This window comes from Cetorhinus maximus, chromosome 16 (genome assembly GCF_964194155.1).
Source record: "Cetorhinus maximus chromosome 16, sCetMax3.hap1.1, whole genome shotgun sequence".
Lineage (NCBI taxonomy): Eukaryota > Metazoa > Chordata > Chondrichthyes > Lamniformes > Cetorhinidae > Cetorhinus > Cetorhinus maximus.
Window position 1 is genome coordinate 14220191 of NC_135894.1, and position 18223 is coordinate 14238413.

Here is an 18223-nt window from a genome sequence, read left to right on the forward strand (position 1 = left end):
CCATGACCCCTCCCTCTGGCCTTGTACCATGACACCTTTAGTCACTTAATCTCCCCTGCCCTCCACCCTACCACATTCTCTCGTTTTTTTTTAAACCAACCCTCCCCCTTTCACTTGCTCAAGCCCTGTTACATCTCTAACTTTTCCCAGTTCTGGTGAAAGGTCACAGACCTGAAATGTTAACTCAATTTTCTCTCTGCAGATGCTACCAGATGTGCAGAGTATTTCCAGCATTTTCTATTTTTATTTCTAGATTTCCAGCATACACAGTGTTTTGCTTTTCTATTAGTGAGTCTGTTGTTGCGTGTAGCTGTTACAGATGAAATCAGTTTTTTGTAATCTGTTGTTTGATGCGCTCCTCACAGTTTTGCTCTTTGAGGGCAGTCCCTTTGTCCAACTGAAAATATTTCAGTTTTTTTTCAATTAGATGATGGGCAAAAATTGCAATTAAATATTGTAAAGATACATACAAAATCTTTCATTAATAACAGACCTGGTTAAACACAATGGACTAAAAATTGGGTTACCTGCATTTTCATGATTGGAGGCCTCAATTCATGCCATGCCTGCACCAATTCTGATGGAGATTGGGAGCACAATTTTGATGCTCCCACCTCATTCAGATGATTATTTGGCTCCTTGAGAATCCGCACTGCATTATTCTCTAGTGCTGCTGACAGCCTCTGCACACCGAAGGTCCCAAAAAAGCATTGCAAGCAAGCTCTGTGCTCTAGGCAGCCTTCCCTTTTTAAATGAGCAGTCCCTATGAAAGGGATGTTGCACTAATGGATGGAAGGCTGGATAATCATTGTGGAAGACTGAGGCTGGAGGGGGATGTTGCAACGCACCAGGGAGAGGGCCCCAATTCAGTGAGACTGCCTTCAGGCACTGGTGACACAAATGGAGGCCAGGAGAGATGCCATATTTCTGCCAGGGGGGCAGGAAGCCTTTGAGCCACACCCTGAAGGGAATGGGACCATGTGGCAAGAGCAGTTAATACTCAAAGTATCATCCCGAAGACATGTCAGCAGCACTGAAAATCATTTAATGACTGACTCAGTTGGTCAAAGTGAATAAATGCATCTGCACATCACATCTCAGACCCACCAATCCATTCACCTATTCTGCTCAATGCACCAGAGCCCAATCAATCACGCAGCAGCACACCCTGGCACTCAGGATTCATCCCTAATATCCTTATGCTACATCTCACCCATACACACCTTCCGGTCATACCAGTTGTTCATCCACACTTCTACATGCCTGTAAACCTACAGCTATGCAGCTGTGGCAGGCACAATACCCAAGCACAATGACACATACTCACTTCTGCCCTCTCTCTCTTGCAGGAGAAGGTAAGCCCGCACCAAGAGGGAAAGACAGAGGACCAGCGCGTCTACAATGCTTCAGTGCCCTCAGGAAGATTGTGCAATGAATAATCAGGACAAATACCAGTGGCATCTGGTGTTGCTGAGAACATAGAAGATGAAAATAAGTTGCTGCTTTATGCATATTCTTCCCTCACTCCTCACACTCATCCTGAGACATGCCATGAAATGAAGACTATAGGTTGTGTGACCAGGAAATGCCTGTTTTCCTCTCCCCCCTACCTTCCTTCACAGCAACACATCTATTTTGCTTTCGCTTTCAGATAGTTAAGAACTGCTGCATGCTCAGCCATCAAAGAGTCATGGCCTTACTCTCGCAGCCACCAACATAGATACTGGCACTTTTCAAACATTAGAGGCTAGTTCAGAGTTGTAACTAGCACGAGATGAGTCCCGGGTGGGGGGGGGGGGGGGCGGGGGGGGGAGAGAAGCGGGGTGGAGACTAACCACCCCTGTCTGTGCGGTGTGATGGTAATGGGGGTGTGACCACCCTGGTATCAGTGCTGTGTGGGAGGGGTTGCTGGGTGAAGGTGAGTGACTCTACTGTCTTGTGCAAGGGAGTTTGGGGTGGTGGTGGAGGAAGGGTGCTGAGTGACCACTATTGTCTTGGTGCTGTGTGTGGGTTGGCAGGGGGAACCACCCCAGTCTCAGTGATGTGCAGGAGCAGAGGGGTTGGGGAAGGGTGACCAAACATTCTGGTTTTTCTGGTTCAGTCCCAGATTTTCATTAAACATCCAGGTGTCCTGTCAATTTTCTCAAAATCGTTCCAATGTCGCTGTTTTGAGCTCTTCCCTTTTTTTGGACAACTGTTAAACCTATTAAAACTGTCAAAATGTAAACAGCATATATTTTCTATGATTAATCCCACCAAAAAATAAACATATTGAATATACCAGGAACCTTGAAATTATGTTAAATTTGGGGCTGAGAGACACTCTGGTGGGGTTGGAAGCTGCTGCTTTCAAGATTTCAGTCAGCCAGGGAGAGGAGTCCGTTTCTGCTGCTTGGCCACCGTTGGCCTTGTGACCTCTTCAGAGGGCAGCAACCCAGGGAGGCTGAAGAGGAGAAATAGCAAGTGAGGGACAGAATGAAGCAGTGAGAGTGAATAAGGACGGTTAGGAAAAGGAGATAAATACATGGGGCCCCTTTAGTGTGGGTTCGAAGATCGGGCCACAGGGCGGCCGGAGTGGTGGACCTGACAACTCACGGCCCTCTGTCTCTGTCCCTGGACTTGAGGTAAAGGGGGGATGGAAAGGGGGAGGGGAAGGAAGAGAAATGATGCAATTTGTTTTATGAATAATTTTCAATGTGTCCCAGTTTTGACTTTTGAAAATCTGGTCACCCTAGGTGGGGCTGAGTGACCATCCCTGTCGTAGTGCTGGGGGCGGGGGAGAGGGGGTGGTGAGGAGTGACTGAATAATGTGCTGTGGGGTTGGGGATCGATGAGTGATCGCCCCGTCCTGGGGCAGTTTGGGGGGGTGGGGGGAGAGACAGGATGACAAATGAGTGACCACCTTGTCCAAGGGCTGTTTGGGTGGGGGGGTGGAGATCACCCTTGTCCCAGTACTGTGGGGTGTGGGTGTTGAGTGACCACCCTTGTCCTAGTATTGTGGGGTGTGATGTTAATGAGTGACTGCCCCCTCTCCTGGGGCTGTGGTCCAGGGGTAGGGGGACGGGAGTGAGTGACCGCCCCTGACCTGGGGAGGGGGTGGGGAGGGTGAGTGACCTCCCCTGTCCAAGGGGTGTTGAGTGACCACCCCTGTTCTAGTGCTGTGAGGTGTCGAGTGATCGTCCCTGTCCAAGGGCTGTGGGGAGTGTTGAATGACCACCCTTGTCCCAGTATTGGGGGGGGGTGTGCTGTTACTGAATGACTGCCCCCGGGAGGAGGTGAGTGACCGCCTCTGTCCCGGGACTGTGAAGGAGTGTTGAGTGACCGCCCCTATCCCGGGATGGGTGGGGGAACGTGGAGCGACCGCCACCGTTCCGATGTTGGGGCTGAGGGAGGGGAGTGCCGAGTGACCGTCCCTGTCCAGCTGCTGGGGTGTGGGGGCGGGCTGCTGACCGGTAAAATCTGTGAAGACTCCCCCGCGCCACCTCGAGCCGCCCAACGGACTGAGTCATCTGTGTACGCACTGGTCCTGACGTCGTGGTTACGCAGTGGAACATGGCGATTCCGTTGAGCAGTCGGTACTACGGAGCGGAGCGCTTCTCACTGCGGGTGAGTGAGGGCTCGGGAGGGGTGGGACTGGGACTATTCGGTTGAGCGGTCGCTGGGTCCGTGGAGACGGCCTTCCCTCCCCCTCCCCCTTTTCGCGGTGGCCGGGTGAGCCGCATGTCCCCCCCGCCATCGCCGATATTAGACAGTGAGCTCCAACCGCCGATGCTGGGGCTCGCGCCGGGCTGGGAGGAGGAGGCGGTATGGCGCGCGGCACGGCGCAGCTCGAGCTCCCGGACCTGCGCCCTGGGCGGGCGGACGGGCGACCATCAGCCTCGCGCCCCCTCCCTCACCTGTCGGCTTCCTTCACTCCAGGTCGCGCAGGAGCCGGAGCTTCAGCCAACAGCAAAAAAAAGGGAGCAACTGCAAGATGGGGATTCCAGGGGCTGTCCTGACGGAGCATTTGAGGGGAGGGGAAGGGTGGAGGTGGTGGTATTCATGTAAATTGTTTTTCACGCGCTGATTTGTAATGATTTTGCTCGAATAATTGATATTCCTAACAATGCAATTGCCATCTTTAACCTGAATCCTTTCACCTGTTGACATGCATTTGCAGAGTATCCATTGCTCAATATTTCTCTATGTTTCTGGAACCATAACGAGTGCGATTTAGTATAATTTGTTTTTTAAAGTAATCTGAATGGGTATACTTTTATCTCTTGCATCTTATTGCTTATAAAGTGACATTTACTTTGTGTATCTTTTTTTAAGAGCAAGTGATGTAAATTATTTGAGTGGAAATTATTTGACCTATTTTCCAAAACCATACACATAAATGTCAGCTCTTAATCCATTGAAGTTGTGGATTGAGTTACCATTCGTTTATATACTGCCTAGCTTTATTTTGGGCTCCTGTGGAGGTGTCATGAAATCAACAACTCAGGATATATATGCTTATAATTGTAGATTGGATGCTGATTGTCATTGTGTTTCAGAATAATTAAAGAAAATGACCTCATAGCCGTCTTATCAGAGAAGATTGTTGATATCCTTTATGATTCGTGGTAAAATAAACTCGAAAGCATAATGTGGCCTGATTAGGATTAGCTCTTTTCCTTTAGTAACTCCATCATTTGTATGCTTTTTGTTGCATAGGTACAACTTAACTCAGAATTAAAGATGGCGATGCCCTATTTAAACTGTGCTTAGAAATTCTTCTGCACACCATCCCAGCCACACAGATGACCTACTTCTATTTCTGTATTTATCTCACTCTTGATCTGACCAATAGTAAATCTTAGGTTTGAAAAGATAAATGCTGAAAACTTAGTGGGTCGGGGGCATCAATGGAGGGGGATACAAGGGTTAGTGTTTAAAGGTCAAGGACCTTTCAAAGAGATCTTTGACAGTGTCTTCTGTGATTTGATTCATTGTTTATCTTTCTATAAGCACTCTATTTCCTTGTAAACTCACAATTGGGAATCTATACAGTTAAGCAGTAAGTGTTGTACAGTATGTTGGAGTGGTAACACACTGCTCACCCAGGCTCTACTTTTCCTGTTTGATTTGGAGGAGTAAGGGAAAGTAAATATATGTGTGTAAAGTAAGACCATCCAGAACTGGTTGGGCTAAACTAAATTAGGTGAAGTAGCCCAATAAGGCCATTCATAAGAAATTGGAGGCAGATGGAGGCCATTCGGTCCCTTGACCCCCCCCCCCCCCCCCCCCCCCCCCCGCTCTGCCATTCAATAACATAATTCAATAAGATAATAACTCCACTTTCCTGTCTGCCCCACACCCCCCGGTAACCCTTGAGTCCCTTGTAGATCAAATATCTAACTCAGCCTTGAATATATTCAATGACCCAGCCTCCACTGCTTTCTGTGGAAGAGAATTCCAAAGACTGATAACCCTCAGAAAATAAATTCCTCCTTGGCTCTGTCTTAAATGGGAGACCACCTTATTTTGAAACTGTGCTCCCTAAATTCCCCCATGAGAGGAAACATCCTCTCATGATCTACCATGTCAAGCCACTTCAGAACCTTATATGTTTCAATAAGATTAGCTCTCACTCTTCTAAACACCAGTGAGTACAGGACCAGCCTGTTTAACCTTTCCTCGTAAGCCAACCTCTTCATCCCAGGGATCAGCCTAGTGAACCTTCTCTGAGCTCCTTCCAATGCAAGTGTATCCCTCCTATGTAAAGAGACCAAAACTCTGCAGAGTACTCCAGATGTGGTCTCACCAATGCCCTGTACAGCTGAAGTAGAATTTCACTACTTTTATACTCCACCCCCTTGCAATAAAGGCCAACATTCCATTTACCTTCCTAATTATTTGCTGTACTTGCTAAGTATTTGTGATTCCTGTGCAAGGATACCCGGATACCTCTGTACCATAGCGTTCTGCTTTTTGATGCTCCCTGCCAAAGTGGACAACCTCACATTTTCCCACATTACACACCATCAGCCAAATTTTTGCCCATGCACGAAACCTATCCTTATCCCTTTGCAGACTCTTTGTATCTTCCTCAAAACTTGCCCTCTTATCTATCTTTGTGTTGCCAGCAAATTTAGCCACAATGTCGTCCCTTCATTGAAGTCATGAATATATATTGTAAGTAGTTGAGGCCCCAAGACTGATCCCTGTGGCACTCCACTAGTTACAGTTTTCCAACCTGAAAATGACCCATGTATCCAACTCTTTATTTCCTGTTAGTTAACCAACCCTTTATCCATGCTAATGTAGCATCCCCAATACCATGAGCTCTTATCTTGTGTAGTAACCTTTTATGTGGCACCTTATCAAATGCCTTTTGGAAATCCAAATACACTACATCTACTGGTACCTCTTTATTCACCCTGCTTTTATATCTTCAAAGAACTCTAATAAGTTTGTCAAACACAATTTCCCTTTCACAAAACCATGCTAACGTTGCCTGATAGTATTCTGGTCTTCTAAATGTCCTGCTACCATCTCCTTAATACCCATTAAAACAGAATCCAGAGAGATAGATGGAAGTAGAAACTTCAACAAATACTTAACATACAGAATGCTGGAATTGCACTGCAGTTGGAAAGAGAAAAGCTAGTCTGTCAGTAATTGTGCTACAACTCTACGATTATGACTTCATGTGGTGTAAGGTCTGACAAAGAGGAACAGCTGAAAGATAGGATTGGAGGGAGTGAGTGGTGAAGCCTGAGCAGACCTATGCTACAAATTTATTTGGGGAAAAGCAATTATTATCAGCTTCAAGTACTTACATTTTAGTTAGTTGTAAAATGGTAGGCATATTTATGAAATTATGTAAGTTTAGCTGCCAAGGATGATCTAAACTCTTTTACAGTGATTCAAACATGTTGCCACAACTGGTCAAGTCTGAAATGTGGCTGTTCAAAGGTCCTGGTAATCCTTCAGTCCTTGAAGTAGACAGAAACAAACCGGGGCGGGGTGTGGCAGTAGTGGAGTTCTCTAGAAGCAGTTGCATTTCAGCTTTCACCAAAATGTTTTGCTCTTAAAATACTTGTGCTACAGTTCTAATACAAATATTTTCAATTGGTGATGAAACTCTTGAGATTATGTAGATTTAAAAAAATTATAGTCAGTGCTTTTCCCTGGTTGAGATTTCATAAAACTCCTGTGTAGTTCGTGAAATTTTAATTTCTCTTTCTGATCCTTGCTGTGTACTTATGTTACTGTTTAATTTCTTTGATGCTTGCTTTTATCTGACCTAGTTGCTCTCTTGTGCATCTTTTTATTTAACCTCCTCTGGTGCTTAATTAAGTCACATAATCCCCGAAGGTCATGCCATGAAACTGGTCCTGGTACAGAAATAACTATTTGCATTCATATTGCAGCTTTAATATAGTAAAATATCCTTCTGTGCTTCGAAGCAGCGTAATCAGTCAAAAATTGACATCGAGCCAAAGGAGGAGATATTAGGACATGTGAGGTCAAGAAGATAAGTTTTAGGGTATGTCTTGATCAAGGAGAAATAGAGAGACAGGTCATAGATTTAGGGAGAGAACTCAACTCAGGGCCTAGTTGGCTTAAGACACTCCCGCCAATTGTGGGGCAAAGAAAATGAAGGCTGTACAAGAGACTAAGGTGGGAGGAAACAAAGTCCTAGAGTCCTCTGAGGTTTGTAGTGATAGAGAAGGTTACAGAGATAGAGAAGGGCCATGGAGGACCAGGGTGGTGAGGGTCAAAGACAATAGCTTCCACCTTCCCGATATTTATTTGGAGGAAATTTTGGCGCATCCAGGATTGAATGTTGGGCAAGTATTTTGACAATGCTGGGGCAGTAAGAGAAGTGGTGGTGAGGTTAAGCTGGGTGTCATTGGCATGCATGTGGAATCTGATGTTATGATTTTGGAGGATGTCATAGAGGGGCCCCATTAAGGTGAGAAATAGGAGAGAACTCAGGATAGGGCCTCGAGGGAACTCCAGTGGTAAGTATGGTGATCAGCAGAGAAATCACTGCAGGATATGTGGCAATAACTGGATAGGGAAGAGTGGAACCAGACAGGGTTTGATCCACAGCTGGACAATGGATAAGGGGTTTTGGAGTGCCATTTAAAGGCTGCAAAGAAATTGAGAAGGATGATGGGATGAAGTGCATCATGAGCACAGTCATCTAAGATGAAATTCCCCCTTCCCCGAACAATGTTTTAAGAAGAAAAGCAAGTGGCATCAAAAGAATGTCCCACTGATTCTTTTTACATTGTCAGATTTACACAGTTTATGAATCTGGCAAAGCACATTTGTGATATTATGTGCTCGTTCCAGTAATCTCATGTACCCATTTCCTTTTGGATATCAGCAGTAATTACTGCTGCAGACAAAGTAGGAAGTTCAATGTTGATGTTGTTTTGGAGAATAAGGTTGTGATCTACTTAGGAAACAAAATAGGCCAGTCAGTCCCTCGAGCCTGTTCCACCATTTGCTTAGATCATGGATTAACTGTACCTTAGCTCCTGCCGTTGCTCCATTACTCATGATGCCCTCATCCAATAAAAATCTATTGATCTGAGAGAAAATCTTTTGATTATTCTAGGATTGTAAACTTCAGAGTTTTTAACAGAGAATATGTTATGTACAAGATTTAATAGCTGTTTTTTTGAGATCAATTATAACCAATTTTTTTGTAAATATAATTCAAAACTGATGCCCATTAATTAAGACCCTGCAGAGAATGTAACCATCCAGTAGCCATTAATCAGAGAGCAGATGTTACATTGCCCTATTTATTCTTAAAGGCAGTTGCACTAAAAATACTGCCTTGTAAATAGAATGCTTAAACTTCATGTATTGCAATGAGATAAGGCACTACAGTAAAGAGGAGAAAATTAGAAGATTCTTTAGCCATTGCAGTGCTCATGTAAATAACTTTGTTTGCCTGTCCCCTTAGACAGGTAATGTTGGTGATGGGGCAGTAAAAAGGAATGATATAAATATTCTTTTTCATATCAATTTGACATTATGAGTGCGTTAGCTGCAGTTGAAAATATAAGGTTATTCTATCAGGAATGTGAACTTAAATAAATTCTCTTGTAAAGATATTCTGACTTTTTTTTTAAACCAGCCTTCTGACAAGGTTAAACTCCTTAGTGTATGAAGATTTTGTTCTTTCAGCAAAATAACTGCAACTCTTCAGCAAAATCAGGAATGTGGAAGTAGTTATTTACCAGTTGCTTCCAGAGGCTGGTATACTGTAGTCATTTACCACTTTGCAGAGTAATTGATCTATGAGGCTCTGTATTTACAGTTTCATTAAATTTCCTGAAAAAAATTCAGCTTATTTTAGAAAATAAATACTGGGTAAAAATCGTGAATAATAGATTTTCCAATTTATAAATAAAAAAGAAGACAAAATTTAGTATTAGAAAAAAATGTTCAAGAGTTTTCAGTCTTCTCACTTACCATAAGACATAGGAGCTAATGTAGGCCATTCAGCTCATTGAGTCTGCTCCGCCATTCAATGAGATCACAGCTGATCTGATAATTCTCAACTTCACTTTCCTGCCTTTTCCCCATAACCCTTGATTCCCTTACTGATTAAAAATCTGTCTGTCTCAGCCTTGAATATACCTAACGACCCAGCTTCTACAGCTCTCTGCAGTAGAGAATTCCACAGAATTACTACACTCAGAGAGAAGAAATTCCTCCTCATCTCTGTCTTAAATGGGCGACCCCTTACTCTGAGATTATGCCCTCTGGTCTTGGACTCTCACAAGGGAAACAACCTCAGCATCTACCCTGTCAAGCCCCCTAAGAGTCTTATATGTTTCAATAAGGTCGCCTGTCATTCTTCTAAACTCCAATGAGTACAGGCCCAACCTACTCAACCTCTCCTCATAAAATAATCCCTCCATACCCAGGATCAACCTAGTGAACCTTCTCTGGACTGCCTCCAATGGTCAGTACATCTTTCCTTAGATAAGGGGACCAAAACTGTTCACAGTATTCCAGGTGTGGTCTAACTAGTGCCTTGTATAGTTTTAGCAAGATTTCCCTATTTTTATATTCTATTCCTTTGAAATAAAGGCCAACATTCCATTTGCCTTCCCTATTCCCTTCTGAACGTTTGCTAGCTTTTTGTGATTCATGCACAAGGGCCCCCAAATCCCTCTGTGCTGCAGCTTTCTGCAGTCTTCTCCATTTTAAATAATATTCAGCTCCTCTATTCTTCCTGCCAAAGTGCATAACCTCACATTTCCCCACATCATATTCCATCTGCCAAGTTTTTGCCCATTCACTTAACCTGTCTATATCCCTCTGTAGACTCTTTGGGCAGGATTTTGCCCTTGGTGGGGGTGCTCGGCGGGGTCGATCGGGAAACCGACCGCTGCCTGCGATGGGCTCCGCACCGCGATTTCACGCAGGCGGGCCAATTAAGGCCTGCCCTGCCTGGATTGCGAGCGGCAGTGCTGAGCGGGGGAGGAGGGAGAGCCAGGCCTGGCGTGCAGTTCGCACATGCGCGCAAAAGAACGCCTCAATCTCCCTGAGGCACGGAGCTGCTTCAGGAGATTGAAGCGTCTTTTAAAAAAATTTAATAAAGACAGTGTAAATTTAATAAAACATGCCCCCTCATGTGACATGTCTTTAATTCCAAAATAAAGTTTTTATTTAACTCGTGGATGAGGTTTCCTAAAAAATGTAAAGGCCACTTGGCCTTTTTGCCTGCCCGCCAACCATAAGGTTGGATGGGCAGCATAGATTTGAATTTAATTAGATTGTTAATGGCCTTAATAGGCCTTTTAATTATTGGTGGGCGTGCAGCCGACTCTGGCGCACGCCCGCCGAATGAAATATCGTGCGAGTGCGCGATGACGTCGGGACGCACGCCTGACGTCATTGCGCGTCATTTTACGTTCAGGCAGGTCGGGCGCACGCCTGCACGCCGAGCATAATATTCTGCCCTTTGTGTCATCCTCCTTTTTGCATCAAGCTTTTTAAACTCTCCATTGACCTCCAACTATATGAACAATTACATTATCACTTTTGAATCGACTGGAAAACTAGTTTTTAAAGGTTGTTTTCAGCCAATGAAAAATTTATTTCTATCTTAAAATTGATGTGAGCCAGAACAGAATTGATAAAGACAAAAAAGGTTAGATAAAATTGGATAGAAATAAATCCAAATTGGAGGGGTGATGCTATAAAGAAATATAATGTGACAATTGAAGTATTGTAATTTTTGTTTATTTTGTAGTTTAATGTTAGTATTTTTCTAATAAAGCAACTTCTGACTTTGGCTTTGACTGCACCACATTATTTTCAGTATTACAGTAGTATGCTGGGATTCCAATGATTTACTCAGTGAGATGTGAATTTTCCCAAACCTGCCAGCAATCTAACAGTTAATTTATTGTATAGGTTATTTGAATATTTCTTGCTGTTAAATTGGAGGAGTGATAAAACAAAACAGCAGAAATGACAACTGATGCTCTTTTATTCTTTCACGGAATGTGGGCATCTCTGGCTAGGCCAGCATTTGCTGCCCATCCCTAATTGCCATTGAGAAGGGGTAGTGAGCCACCACCTTGAACTGCTGTAGGTACACCCACAGTGCTGTTAGGAGGAGAGTTCCAGGATTTTGTCCCGGCGACAATGAAGGAATGGCAATATAGTTGTTAATCATGACAGTGTATGGCTTGGAGGGGAACTTGCAGGCGATGGTGTTCCTATGCATCTGCTGTCCTTGTTCTTCTCAGTGTTAAAGATCGTGGGTTTGGACGATGCTGTTGAAGAAGGCTTGATGAATTTCTAGCAGTGCCTCTTGATAATGGTATATATACACTGTTGTCACTGTGTGTCAGTGGTTGAGAGAATGAATGTTTAAGATGGTGAATGGGGTGCCGATCAAGCGGTCTGCACTGGAAAGGAACGCACAGAGTAAATAATACCATTTTGAAATCATAAGAACATCGGCCATCAATTCTGTCAGTTAGTGGGCCAGGTACAAATTGCATTTTCAAAAAAATGGATTTGGAATCGTTTCTATAACTGGGAACCTGTCAATTAAATTGTTAAAAATTGAAATAAATTTTAATTAATTATACAAGTTGCAATATTCTCTTAAGCATTTGAGCATAGAGCCCCTCCCTCCTGTTTCAGGATAAAATACATTTTCTCATTCCGATGTTCTACTAAAGTTGTATTACTGTTTATGTACTAAATATCTGATGTTTAAAATCATAGGACCAAAATGAATGATCATAAGGAGGAGTAAATATTTTCTCCATACTTAATCATGCGGGGGTCAAAAAATATGGAATATACGTCTTTGTGTTTAGATCAGTAAAAATGTTTCATACTTGTCTGTCAAAGCTCTTGATGCTTAGACTTGGGTCAGAGAGAAATTAGGGCCTAGATAAAAGGTTAAGTACAAGATAATAGAAAAAAAATGTGTTTGCACCCTAGCTGTAAAAGATTTTTAAAAATATGTGTTTGAATCTCCACTTCTTGTGTTTAATTTTGTTGGAGTTTCCCATTAAAATTCATTTGTACGTCAATATTTGAATGGTGAGAGAAAATTGTAAAGCCAATTTATGTAGTGTATTTATAAAATCACATTTAAATCCTAGTGAACGTGTTTTGCAGTACATATATAATGTGGAGAACATCTGTCCATTGTATAATTGCTACTTGTGTTTTTTTGTTATATCTACGGATAGAAACCAAACCTTCCAGCTGTAATTTTCCACATACTGGATACTGTGGCTTCCGCCAATTGCTTGTGCAAATTTTGTGATATTACATTATCCAAGTCACATGATCAAGAAATGATGGCCAGTGCGAACTGCCACCCTGCTGAAATAATTGGGAAGTTGTGAACCACATGAAAGATGTCAACACTGATGGGGCTGCTTTTGTGTAAGCAGATGTAAAAAAAAATATTCAGGCTGCTGATTATATGCTATGGTATCTTGGCTGAAATACAGAACCACATCAGATGCCTTAATTGGAAAAAATGCAAAGAACTGTATTTATCAAAATTGTATGGTTTTATAAAGTAACCCCAAAGTTGTAGAACAAAAAGTATCGGAAGGAATCTTGAGATAAATTTCCATGCTCTCTGCTGAAGTAGAAGTTTCACCAACCTCAATATGTAGAGACTTTGTTTTATAAATACAAAAATCCTTATTTCTCTGCAGCATGAGTCTTTGATGTTGGCTGTGTCATTCAGAGGTGCAGTGAAGAATTTTGTACTTGTCAGAAAGGAATAGGGAAAATGGAGGACAAGACTGTCCAAAATGTTTGCCATTGACCTCAAAAAAAGTTGCCCACGAAGATCTAATGATTTTTGTGGCAGCAATTTCCCCTTTCCCAATGGCAATTTAAATCTGGTATTAAATCAAGGGCATGTCTTGGCGTGCAGCTGCAGTGATGTCAGCAAGCAGGTAGGTAACCAATTAAATTTAAGTATCCAAACCCAGCAAATCAGGAAGTAAAAAGCACCTAAAATTGCTTTGGCAAAAAATAACAGATTCTGCAAATACTGCTACAGTCATGTATTTGAATAAATGCTGGATGTAACAATAAATGCAGCCGCTTTGAGAATGCTTATACAGAAAGCATTTTTGTGCCATATGTAGTATTTTGAAAGAATACATATATGGCAGAAAATGTACCTTATAGATGGGGAAGCAATGGTAGATAGTCAAATTTCCATGCTTTAGGACTACGTTATGGAATATCTTGCCACCAGTTGCTCACTTTCTTCCTTCTGTGTTTGGTAACAGTACAGTTCATAATGAACATAAGTAACAAAATGGAAAATTAATAGATTCTGCCTTTCCTACTGTAATTGTCTTTTCTGCTCTGCCCATCTACGTTTCCCTTGGAAATCCTGTGTTAGACTGATGCTGATTGGCCATGGATTCAATTTATCTGAAACATCATTCATGAAGGATCACTAGACTCTAGTGACTAGAGGATGGACAAGTAAAAACAGAGGGGTTATGATCAGCTGTCTATTAAATATTAATTTGACCATCTTTATGGCTTAGTGAAGGAGAAAAATTAAATATGTGATGTTTTCAGTAGTTACTTTTGACACCTTGAGACATCCCTCATGTCAAGTTATTTACATGTACTTGCACTGTCAATCAAACTCAGTAAGTAGAAGCTCCTAGATGGATGCCACTGTATTTTCTGGCAGTAGTGCAAATTCGGATGATATCATAGATTTACTGTGACACTTTGGGGACTAGTCAGCTGAATTCAATTTGTCTACCAGCATTTATAAAATGCTGTTTTCATGCCTCTTTGCATCCCACGTGCCCATGTTCCCCTGCCAGAACCTGCAGGAGCATGTTTTTGATATAATGCTAAAACTGTTGAATGATGTTGGACTTTGGGTAATATCGAGTTATTTTGGATGAAGGATTATGGAAATTCACTGTTTTCCATATAGTACAAATAATAAAGACTATGTTGATCATGCACAAGAAATCCAGCTTTTGTCCAAGCTGCAAGACCTTCAGGTAACTTAAGCATTTTGGCATGCATGTCAGATAGAATGTGTGTTATTCCTCATATTGTTTCATGTTGTCATGTTTAATACAATTTGGAATCAATTGAAATTTGATTAAAACAAATTGAATCCGTGGCCAATCAGCATCAGTCTAACACAGGATTTCCAAGGGAAACATAGATGGGCAGAGCAGAACAATTTGGAATGTTATCTTGTTTCTTTGGAACAAGATTAGTAAACACAAGCTTATCTCTTCCTAGATAATAGGATTTTGTACCCGAGGAATAGTTTCAGAATTGGTAATTACAAACATTATTTCTTACAGATGGGACGGCATTGTGACTAGATTATGACAAGCATGAAGGATGTGAATTTGATTTGTTGGAACTCGTGGCTTTATGGACACTGTACAATACCTGCCTGCAGCAAATTACTTTTTAATATCCATAACTATGATGTGATTTGGGATCATAGTTGTCAGAGAAATTTGTCTTCATGAAGATTCCTGACATTGGTGATGTGATGAATAAATTTGAAGTCCTTGGAATTGTAGGTGAAGGTAAGTTTGAGAGTTTCGATTGACGTGAACAAATATTCATATTGACATAACATACTCCAGATGAACACATTTTCCCAGAATTTGTTGGATAAAATAATAGCAAAGGTGCACATTGTTATTAGTTTTGTAAATGAAAGTCACTTGTGTCACAGAAGAGATACAACATTAGTTGTAAATCGCCATAAATTGATGGGTGATTTGTGGTGCCTTGTAAAAACCAGAGCTCATCGTCCACCTTCCCATGACTTTCATTATATTGTCCCATTTGTGTTTTTAAAATGAAATAAACTCACTGGCTAGTATTTAATGATAAGATTTATACTCCTGCATTGCCACTCAAACTCATAGGCTCAAAGAGGGAACAATGGAAAATATAATCTCATTGTTGAAGGTAGCAAATTGTTCTGAGAGTAAAAAAAATTTTTGCTTACATTTCATTTCTGTCGTTTTCCTCTCTCATCCAATTCGACTGGAGTATTGTGTCTCGTTCTGGATGCTGCACTTTAGGAAGGACGTGAAGGCATAGGAGAGTGTTTTCTGCACTTTCACAAGAATGGTTCCAGGGATAAGGAACTTCAGTTATGAAGATAGATTGGAGAAGTTAGGACTGTTTTCCTTGGAGCAGAGAAGGCTGAGAGGATATTTGGTAGAGCTATTCAAAATCATGAGGGTTCTGGATGGAGTAGATAGGGAGAAACTGTTCCCACTTGTGAAAGGATCAAGAATGAGAGGGCACAGATTTAAAGTAATTTGCAAACGAAGCAAAAGCAACATGAGAAAAAGCTTTTTCATGCAGTGGTCAGGGTCCAGAATGCACTGCATGAGAGTGTGTGGGAGGCAGGCTCAATCGAGGCATTCAAAAGGTAATTAGACTGTTATTTGAAAAGGAAAATGTGTAGGGTTATGAAGGGAAGGCAGGAGAATGTCACTAAGTAAATTGCTCATTCAGAGAGCTGGTGCAGTCATGATGGGCTGAATGGCCTCCTTCAGCACTAAAAATTCTGTGATTCTCGTTACGTTCTGTTATTTTCTGTACCCTTAAATTTCATTGGCTAAGGAGATTCACTAAGGTCCCAGATGCCCCTTTGACCTTGTCGTGACATTATAAATTGTTAGAATAATGCAAAGTATTTTTCAAGCTGAAGGATGAGGGGAAGAAGTGTAACAAATAGAACCACTCAGTGAGGTGCTCTGGTCGAACAAATTCAGCCATTGTGTTCAGAATTTGAACCTATATTTTAAATGGGGTTTTTTTTTGTTTGATGGCAAATTGATGTGATTGGTTTTTAAAGATTGCTTAATTCTAAATTACTGCTTTTTAAAAAGTAAGTTACAGTCTGCTCCCGAAATTAGTTTGATGTTCTGTTTGGGGGGGTGGGGGGGCTGGGCGGGCAGGGGGTTTAATGACTTTTAAGCTTGTTTTTCACTAAAAGCTTATATGTGTGTATGAGTATGAAGTCGTTGTTAATTCAGGTCATAAATTTCATATTTTATGAGGAGTTTTACTCCATATACTCCAGTTTTCTTCTCCCATAAAATATCTTGATACTTTCTAGGAGCTCCGGTGGGCTATTTCTTACATTGTTGTTTGGTGACCTGCTTAGTTATGTCAGTGCAGTTCAGGAATTGACTGAGTTCATGAAAATAATCCAAGTTGTTGCACTGTCTAATTGATTTAATTTTCCTTACTTCAGAAGGGTAAAGATGTGTTGAGTAACTCAGTGATTATGAATTTAAATTCTGTGTTTTGACAAGAATTTGAAAAGCAATAAAGAAACAGGTATCTTTGTCCCAATTAAAGGTTCTTTTATCATTTTGATCTTCCTCCTGTAATTTTCCTCCCAAAACACACAAAACATGTTTGCCCATTGAAAAGCTAAACCACACAAACAAAGAATGCCTCAGGCTAAATTCCTGATCTTCCATTGTTGGAAGATCTCAATCAGGGCAAGAATTGGGTGCAGTACCTCTGAAATAGCCAGGCATACATCAGCCACTGTTCCACTCCTGATCGCAATTCAGGTAGCCCTACGAGGAGTGTATGTATCGACATCAGACAAGAACAAGATTGGGCTTGCTTCTGATGCTGCCTGAGATTGAATACTTCAATGTTAATCTGCTGTATGTATAATGCCACTTGGGCAATATGCTGGAACGTGATCAATGTCCTTTGGAACCTGGCAATAAGGCAGTCCCTTTGCAGTAAAGGATTGAAAAGGGGGAAAAAATAGATGTTTAAGATGTTTGATTTCAATAACCGAAGGTATTTTTTTTCTTCTTTTGCAGGAGCCTATGGGGTGGTACTAAAATGCAGGCACAAGGTTAGTAGATTATTTGAGCCTTGAGTCTTTTGGGCGAAAAAACTTTATAGCCATTAGAATTTGAAATCCACATTTCAACTGCTCTATTGGTATAATCCATCCAGTAACGATGTAATTATTTTATGTAATTATGCTTAATGTACAGAATGAGCTAGTTCTCTTTAAAGTTAAATTTTACCATTATCAGCGATGAAATTGTATTGAATTTCAGGAAATTTTGACACGCAAGATGAAAGTGAAAGTCAAAATCTGTCTAATTGCCTTTTTTGGGTAGTGTTGGGAATGAAGAACTTTAGAGGGAAGAAAATAAATTAAGAGCCAAACTGCAGGATCAAGAGATCACAAATTGAAAACTTTTGCTTTTTGTTTACCTGATACTTTTAATACCGCTTAATGTATAGTTTAAAAGGCTCCCTGGAGAAACACCATGGGGGTTATCTTCAACTTCAGTGGGGTCAGCTTGTGGAGTGGAAAATTGTTGTTAGCTGTTTGGTTGCCTCTATTTTTATTATTCCTTTCCACTAAAGTAAAGGAAAATTAATAATTTCATAAGACAGAATTGGAGAGGAGGTGACTTTTTTAGTGAGGTTTATCTCTGCAATATCCCAATGATAGACAGGTCCCAACCTGTCATAACAACAATATGTATGCGAATAGCACAGTATGACTTGCTCTCTTAATTTTAAACCACATTTACCTTTAGCCCAGACCCTGCGACAGTGCTGACTTGATGCACATTTTTACCAGCTGGAACTGTGACATCTAATAGCACTGATGGGAAGGGGTGCAACCTGGGAATTTTATGCCGTGTCATCGTGG

At 41.6% G+C, this 18223-nt stretch overlaps 1 protein-coding gene across 5 annotated transcripts in view; it reads left to right on the top strand.

Annotated features, from left to right (window-relative positions):
* Positions 1-3534: 3534 nt before the first annotated feature.
* Positions 3535-18223, top strand: part of LOC144691365 (cyclin-dependent kinase-like 5) — a 185586-nt gene continuing 170897 nt past the window's right edge. For all 5 annotated transcript variants that reach the window (XM_078559389.1, XM_078559391.1, XM_078559390.1 and 2 more), the window contains exons 1-3: positions 3535-3606; positions 14850-15083; positions 17370-17404. In XM_078559389.1, coding sequence (XP_078415515.1) covers positions 15020-15083; positions 17370-17404 — 99 coding nt within the window. In that variant the 5' untranslated portion in view covers positions 3535-3606; positions 14850-15019. The remainder of the gene's footprint in view (positions 3607-14849; positions 15084-17369; positions 17405-18223) is intronic.